This window comes from Aedes albopictus, chromosome 3 (assembly GCF_035046485.1).
Source record: "Aedes albopictus strain Foshan chromosome 3, AalbF5, whole genome shotgun sequence".
NCBI classification, from domain to species: Eukaryota; Metazoa; Arthropoda; class Insecta; order Diptera; family Culicidae; genus Aedes; species Aedes albopictus.
In genome coordinates this window covers 275,443,480-275,452,496 of record NC_085138.1, presented here as the reverse complement: position 1 = coordinate 275,452,496, position 9,017 = coordinate 275,443,480, and the positions used below count along the sequence as shown (strand labels likewise).

The window sequence follows — 9,017 nt, the reverse complement described above, 5'->3', positions numbered from 1 at the left end:
GAGCTCTACAGTTTTTAAAAATATGGAATTTACTAAAACTCAAATATTTTGCGTTGCAATCAACGAATTATCAATCTTTTTGCATAAATATTCATTCATTCATTTAGTTAGTTAACATCAAATTCATGATAATACTGAATCAACAATTTGCCGCCATAATACTCGATTTGCAGCTGCAGCTCTCCAACGTCGGTCACGCCCAACACTCGCCAGATCACGCTCCACCTGGTCCGCCCATCGTGCTCTCTGCGCTCCACGCCTTCTTGTACCAACCGGATGTTTAGCAAACACCAACTTTGCAGGGTTGTTGTCCGGCATTCTTGCAACATGCCCTGCCCACCGTATCCTTCCGGCTTTGGCTACCTTCTGGATGCTGGGTTCGCCATAAAGTGCGCGAGCTCGTGGTTCATCCTTCTCCGCCACCCACCGTTCTCCTGCACGCCGCCGAAGATCGTCCTTAGCACCCGTCGCTCGAAAACTCCGAGTGCTTGCAGGTCCTCCTCGAGCATCGTCCATGTCTCGTGTCCGTAGAGAACCACCGGTCTTATTAACGTCTTGTACATGGTACATTTGGTGCGGGGGTGAATCTGTTTTGACCGCAGTTTCTTCTGGAGCCCATGGTAGGCACGACTTCCACTGATGATGCGCCTTCGTATTTCACGGCTCACGTTATTGTCAGCCGTTAGCAAGGAACCGAGGTAGACGAATTCTTCTATTAAAGTATCCCCGTCTATCGTAACATTGCTGCCAAGGCTTGTCCTGTCTCGCTCAGTCACACCTACCAGCATGTACTTTGTCTTAGCCGCATTCACCACCAGTCCGACCTTTGCTGCCTCGCATTTCAGGCAGGTGTACAGTTCTGCCACCGTTCCAAATGTTCTAGCAATAATATCCATCTCATCCACAAAACAGACATATTGGCCGGATTTCGTGATGATCGTACCCCGGCTGTTGAGCCCGGCTCGTCGCATAGCACCTTCCAGGGCGATGTTGAATAGTAGGCAGGAAAGTCCACCACCTTGCCGTAGTCCCCGTCGAGATTCAAATGAACTGGATAGTTCACCCGAAATCCTTACGCTGTTCTGCACACCGTCCATCGTTGCTCTTATCAGTCTAGTCAGCTTCCCGGGAAAGCTGTTCTCGTCCATGATTTTCCATAGCTCTGTGCAGTCGATACTGTCGTATGCCGCTTTGAAGTCGATGAACAGGTGGTGCGTTGGGACCTGGTATTCACGGCTTTTCTGGAGGATTTGCCGTACGGTGAAGATCTGGTCCGTTGTCGACCGGCCGTCGATGAAACCGGCTTGGTAACTTCCCACGAACTCATTTACTTTAGGTGAAAGACGACGGAAGATGATCTGGGGTAGCACTTTGTAGGCGGCATTCAAAATGGTGATCGCTCGAAAGTTCTCACATATTAACTTGTCGCCTTTCTTGTGGATGGGACAGATTATCCCTTCCTTCCACTCCTCCGGTAGCTGTTCGGTTTCCAAGATCTTGACTACTAACTGGTACTGACAGGTGGCCAACTTTTCCGGGCCCATCTTGATGAGTTCTGCTGCGATACCGTCCTTACCAGCCGCTTTGTTGTTTTTGAGCTTCTATTTTTTGCATAAATAGAAAGCTGAATATAATGTGTTTCGATCATCTGAACATAATTTTTGCATCAAATTCGTGAGATTCGAGGTATTGGTGATTATATAGGCCAATCTCCTTAAATTTGAGCAAAATTTCCATAAAAAAATATGTAGATTTATAATGTTTTCATTAAGAAAAACTCGATAAAAAAATATTTTCGACGTTCATTTGAAACATTAGATGTTAGCCAGTTACAGTACAAGCTTCAGCTCAATCGGAGCATTGGTTACAAAAATAGAAAAGAATGAGGGAGCAACTTTGCTTAAAAATAGAACAAAAATCGATTTTAAATCGACAGCATTGTATGGAAAGTCGAAAAAAAAAATCCGCTCTTCCTCTTTTCCTTCGAGTTTTCGAACTCAAGGCATGATTCTACACTAAAAATGATCATCAGTTTACCGAGTTCAAACATGCTGTAAACTAGTATTACCGAATGTCGGGTTAAACTTCATCCAGTGTTATTCCACTGATGGACTCACATCGGATAATTGTTTGGTCTATTTTGGGTTTGGTGGCAAAAATAAAAACATTTCAATGATACGTTTATGTCAGGTTGTACGTCATCGATGACGAACAAAACTTCCGACACAACAGTTAATGCTTGCTACACAGCAAATAATTTTGTAATATCCAGGTGCGTAATTTCTGGTGATGTATTCATTTTCGATCGTAATTTCACTCGGTTACATCGTTTTCAAACAATTATCACACTCACCATGCACACCCTGGTTGGCAGCGGAAAGTATCAACAAACCCATTCCAGCAGATACCTAGAAGCAGTATCATATTTATCACCTTCCTTCTAATTCGGTGAAATAGCTGAGAGGTAAGGGATATGCCTCACAATCAGCGGATCAGTATACGAATCCATGCCAATATTTTACTTATATATGATTCATCTATCGATCCGGTTCTAGCGATTGCTAGACCCACTCTCAAGCTGCGGCGGCTAATTTGTTGCATGAAAATGATGTAATTGTTTACATCACTTTTACGACGCGACTGATGTGCAGCGAAAATGATGTGATTTCACAAGAATTTTTTTGCTGTGTAGCTGAGGCTCAATTGATTGATATTTGCCAGACATCGAGGTCTTAGGAAATTAGTTTCAGAGCGATTCAGGGAGTACCAGAAGGTATCAAAAGCGTATTAGGGAGTCTCAATGGCGCTTCAGGAGGTCTCTGTTGGAACGCCTTTAAAGGCTCCGGAAACTCCCTGAACGCCCTTGAAACCCCTCGGAACCGTCTTCTTTTGGACTCTCTAGGATTTTCCTGGACACGCCCTCGATCTCAATTCAAACTCACAGGAGCAAGACCTGTTCTCGTGAACTAAGTTTCCTCATTATACAGCTCTGACTTAATTTAGCATTAGCATTAGCATTAGCATTAAGCGAGTCGCACAAATTCGTAGGTGGTACAGTCCTAGACCGCTGTTATGAGGGTTGCCTCCTTCCCGTCCGAACCAAAGCACAAAGATTTGGGACTAATCTCTGACTCTTAGACAAGACTGACGCAATCCATCAATGGTCGAGCACTGTCCTGGCCACGTCCTTGCGACTGCTGAGGAATGGGAAAGGATGGTTAGTTTTGGACACCTATGAAAAATGTAGACAACTCTACGATCTCTCAGGCCTAGGTGTCACGGGAATTTGGGTGTTGTTAGTGGAAAGGTAAACTCCAAAGGATACGCTTGGTTAACGTTCAGGCACACCATTGTTAGACTGCTTCGAATCAGTTGTCTGCCCAATTCATCCTAGTTTCCTCGTCATCGTGTTGGCATTTGGTTGAATTACTAGATTCTTCGGTTGATAATCTGAAATATAAAATAATATTAACATCAAACGTCAAATAAGCTACATATTAGTGATACGCTCGCCACAGTTACATATTTTAAAAATATTATTTATATCGTACGATACATTTACCTGAATCCTACTGAAATAAAATGTTAATTAGCAGAACATTGAAACACAAATACTACAAAACACAAGGAAAAGAGCATCAAACTTTGATCTTGGAATATTAAAAAATACAGTAAATATCAAGATCAAAATTTGATTTGGTAGATCTTACACCGCAACGCACCATTCTAAGGTGATCTACCCACGTTACGGGGTTTATACAGCTCTGACTTAATTTATGCACAAAATTGCCTCTTCTTACGCCTTGCTTAATTTATGCACATTTTAATTTATTTCGGCAAAGGAGCTGTCCATAAGCGTAGACTTTTTTTAGGCCAACTCAGACTCCCCCTCCCCCCTCGTAGAATTTTTCCATACATTTTTTTCGAAATTTGTATGGAGCATAGACCCTTCCCCCCCCGTTTTAGAGTCTACGTAGTTTATGGACAAGCCCAAAGTTGTTTGGTAGGCTATGGACCTACAAAAAATTGACAGTCTGACCAGCCACTCGGACAGTAGGTGGCGCTACTTTAAACTTCTCGAACACGTTTAGCTCTTCGTGATTTTGCATATCTGACAGTTAGCTGTGCGCTAGGGTATAATACAAATAGCTGCCCATATACATATTTATCATTTCAAAATCCGAAATTTTGAGTAGAAATCATAATGTCTTATCTCAATCAATAGCAAAAGTATGATTCCGGGATGAACCTGCCTACGGCAGAAAACCCCCAAATAAAGAGATAAAAAAAGTAAATTTATTTAATATACACAAACGATTTAAGATTTATTTAATACTAGCTGTCCCGGCAAACTTTGTCTTGCCCAGTTGTGATTTGTCAATTGTTAAGATCGTTGCAGCATGGCACTCTAGATTGACTTAATTTGGATGGTGTTAATTTTCTTCCCCGGTCACGAAAAACCAGTACTTTATCAATTTGCTTACTTTTCCAGTCGATTTTCGAAACTTTTTGTACATATAAACACAGCCACCACGAATACAAACCGAATCGTGCAAGAGGCATGCTGATCGGTTCATCCGTTCTTGAGTTTTGTTGCCTCAAAGGAACTTCAAACTCATTTTTATATATATATATAGATAGACTAGCAGTCCCGGCAAACGTCGTACTGCCTGCCTACTCTGTTTTTTGACATCCGGTTCCATGAAGAAATGCTCCTCAAAATGGAATTTCTGATTTTCCCGTTTTTCTTGCCTTCCCGGTCACTTTTCCTAATTATTTTTTCGTACGAATACGTCGGAGCCCTGGCGAAATGCAACAGTGAAAGAATCATGTCGATCTGTTGACCAGTTCTCGAGCCTATTCGTGACATACAAACACCATTCCATTTTTATTTATATTTAATATTTAATATACACAAACGATTGGCCTCCCGAAGAGAGATTATGTTTTGTGGAGTCCCATTTCGCATTTGAGGAGTTGAGTCGTCAATCGTTGAGTGATTGAGTCGTCGATGGAGTATTTTCTTTTCAAACTTCCAAATTTTTACGACATAACCTCTACACACTTAGAAATTCTGAAATTTGCACGAAACGGAATCATCAAAATACGTAAACGTTTTCATGACTGAATCACAAATTTGACTTATTTTTACGCGCATCATGTAAGTGTTGGTTGGTTGCGTTAGGCACCCTACACACTACTCAAACCGTTTGACCAACATTGCCACCGCCCCCTGGTTGGTCGAACCAGCGAATGTTTCTGCAACCGTATGACGAACTGCCAAATCGTGTTGCACCAACATGTCACTTTGGTTGCACCAACATCATCCCTCATTTGAAATCGCACTGTGTTTGTGCAACAACACTACACACGGTACGATCGGTTCGTCAAACATTGGCTCCGCCCACCGTTGGTTTGAGTAAAATCAAACTGGTTTGATTTTTGCCGACCAAACCGTCAACCGTCAAATCGGTTTGACGAACTGCCAAATCGGTTCGTCAAACAGCATCACACACGGTCAAACACAGCACCAACTCAACCACCAACCTGGGGGCGGAGTAAATGTTGGTCAAACCGTTTGAGTGGTCTGTAGGGTGCCTTAGATGTCAACAAATACGTTACACCAGAAACGTAGAATCAGTATCATGTTCATCAGCCACCTGTGAAATAGCCGAGAGGTAAGAGTTGTGGCTCACGATCAGCAGATCCGGTGTTCGAATCCATGCATGGCAATATTTTACTTCTCTATGTTTTATCAGTCAAATCAGTTTTAGCGATTGCTAGACGCTAAGAAAAAATACGTTTTATTTTGGGGTGTCTTGAAAGACGTAAATTTACATGTTTTAACCTCTAAATTTGTGTTTTTGAAGATGCTCGTATATGTCAGGTTCAGGACACTTAAAATTACATGATTTTTTCTAGGTGTGTACTTTTAATCACCATTTGTCAAACGCTCTGGTGCACTTTGTTTCGGTTGGGGGTGATAAGCAAAAATCGTCATTTGGCTAAGAGTGTTTTGCTTGTTATGTGTTCCAATGGTCATAGAACATTAGGCTGAATGTCCCAGTTAGAACACCATGCAAGAAAGAAGAAGAAAACTTCATAGATGACTGATCGGCGTTAAGTCAGAGAGGACCATGTGTCTTTTACCTATTTTCTAGAAAACCACTTTAAAGTTTGCAACTCTATAAGTTTTGAGTTTTTCAACAAATGTTCTTGACATTTTGCCATAAATCTTAATAACTATTCATCAAAGCATCGCTCTGTATTGATCACGAAAAAACGTAAAAAAAAAGCTTAAACCGATAATTTGCTTAGTAATTGATTGTACTTAGTTCACTCTGGCTGAACGATTTTTGGAAAATCTACCCGAGCAGAGGGGCATACCTTACAAATACCGTGCAAAGAGCAACCTGTGCTCTAATACCTCAAGTTGGTATTGCTATATTATTCTACGCAATGTTATGAGAACACCACAATAACAAATGGAGGTATTTGAGCAAAGTTAGGTATTGATGTGGTATTGTTGATTTAGCTGGGAAAATAACTGAATAACAAGATTTGTTATTACATCATGGAGCTTTCGAAAATTGTTCAATTTAATAGCAAGACATGTTATTACTTTGTTATTTCATACCTTCTGGATAACAAATAGAGCACTTGAAATTTATGGTATGCATTCATTATTGAAATAACAAGACTTGTTATTTTCCAGGTGTTATTTATTCAAAGTTATGGTATTCATTTTTGTTATTTTGCCTCTTATGTACACCTAATGAAGGGCATATCGAGGTATAATGTTATTTAAGATAAATACCTCGATATGTTATTTTGTTGCTATTCTTTTCTGCTCGGGTACAACCAACTACAGTTCACATTCAAGTTTGTACATATTTGATGAAAAAATAATGCTCAAGTTGGACAACAGTTAATAGGATGGATGTATAATGTGAGCAGGAAGTTTGAAATTTGATATTTCTGTTATTACACTGTTGATTACCATGTTCAATTTTTATGTTGAGTCAGAGTGGACCAAGTACAACAGTTAAATATCACAGGAAAGGGTAGTCAATCTATGAGCTATTTAAGAATTATTAACTTGAACACTTAATAGCTAACAACTTTTGAACGTATTTTCATAGTTCGGTACGTTTTTGGAATATTATAGTTACCCAGTTCATAATAATTTCATAATAATTTCATAATAATTTATTCAATTTATTTTTGATTTGGAAAGGATTACGAAGAATAAGGTAATTCCAACTATTTTTTTTTTGGTCCACTCTGTCTGCACGAGAATTGCCACAATTTGCTTCAACATGATGATCTGTAAAATACGATATTGACCATAATAAAATGGGTTTTCACGTGCTTTCTTGATTAATCTGAATCTGAAAATGCGTTAGGAAGTCATACGATTTGGAAACGTATTATATTTTGATAATAAACTATGTTGATAACTGGATTTTAACCAATACTTATTTTCTCTATTCTCTTAACATCAAGCATTTGGTCCACTCTGACTGCACAATCAAAAGAAAATTGTGCTATAACTCTCGTTAATTGTAACATTAAGAAAATCGGGTGAATGTTCCAAATAGCTAAAGTAATTCTTAATCAAATGTCTTAAAAATCTTATTTTCGCCAATTTTGTTACTTGGTCCCCTCTGACTTAACGCCGACCAACTATCTGTGGTGCAATATCGGTTTCAGGACACCACTATTACACTGTCTGCTTAGAGCATACGCATGCAGCCAATTATTGGATAAGTACTACAGTTTTCAAAAATCACTTATTTATTTTACAATATACTACATTCTTGTTACGTTGCTAATATCACTTTCACTATTGACTAGTGAATTGAATCATTTTAGTTGTTCGTTTTAATTCGTGTTAACGTTCAGGAAAAGGAGCATCATATAAAACAAGTTGTTTATTGTTTGACACAGCTGATCAACTCCCCTATATTTCGTTATAATAAATTAATTGTGACAGCTTGTAGAATAACACGACACTATTCTACGAGACTCAATTAAAACTGACCGAAGCACACCTTAGTTAGCAACCACACGGGTATCGACGACGAAGCATCCGTGGGACTGTCCGGTCTGGTCAACGACATCGATTTCGATGGTCACACTGACCAGTGGGTAGATAGCAGTCACGGGCATGCTCAGGTGGTAGGTCAGATCCTCTCCGGCCGAGATTGGGCAACGGGATTGCACCAGCCAGTTGCAAGCAGCGGCACGCTCAGCTGGCAGCTCATAGGGGGCAGTGATTCCCAGAGCAGTAGCGGTCACAACGGTGTTCAGGTTGGAAGCATCCTGGACTGTAGATGTAAATGAACTGTTAGGGACAACGCTCTTGTGCGCAACACGTTTTTTGATAGATTCTTACCAGCGGTGAAATCCATAGCCATGTTGGCGTCACGTCCACGGGGCAGCAGGCATGGCAGCTCAACGCAATCCTCAATGCGCACTTGACGGGGTGGTGGGCGAACTCCGGCGCATGGGCGGATGGAAACCTGGGGCCATGATTCGTGGTCGACGTTGTCGGCGTTCTGCAGCATAACTGCTGGGATGAGCGCAGCCAAAAGCAGGTACTTGAACATCTTGTTGGTAGTTTGGAGAGTCTGGGTCGGGGTGTACACTAGGTGTTAAAGCAGGATCAACTGTTGGCTTCCCAATGCCTGGAGGCTTAGCTTTTATACCAGGGTCAAGCATTGGCGAAATTTGATAAGCTTCACTTATCAATTTCCAAATATTACTACGCGAATGATGGAGACAACAGGTGTTCGATAATGCGAAAGTGACCATCTGGACATTTCGCATACATACTTTGGCTATCGAACAGGTGGGCAGTTGTTACGACAGTCTTGCGTCTGGAGTATCTGATAAGGTTTCCGTCTAATTGCTACCGCTCTTTTGAAAGTCGCGTGGTGATAAGACTACGGTGGACAGATGCTGCATTTTTATCATTATCGGTGTAGAACGGAAGACCAGGCATAGGCATAGGC

General features: G+C 40.9%; 1 protein-coding gene across 1 annotated transcript; it reads right to left on the bottom strand.

Annotated features, from left to right (window-relative positions):
* Window positions 1-7,930: 7,930 nt before the first annotated feature.
* On the bottom strand, window positions 7,931-8,805 carry LOC115257481 (NPC intracellular cholesterol transporter 2 homolog a-like). The gene is made up of 2 exons (XM_029857111.2): window positions 8,399-8,805; window positions 7,931-8,330 (listed from the first exon to the last, which is right to left on the bottom strand). The coding sequence occupies exons 1-2, from the start codon at window positions 8,610-8,612 to the stop codon at window positions 8,056-8,058; spliced, it is 489 nt and encodes a 162-aa protein (XP_029712971.1). The 5' UTR covers window positions 8,613-8,805; the 3' UTR covers window positions 7,931-8,055.
* Between the last annotated feature and the right edge of the window lie 212 nt (window positions 8,806-9,017).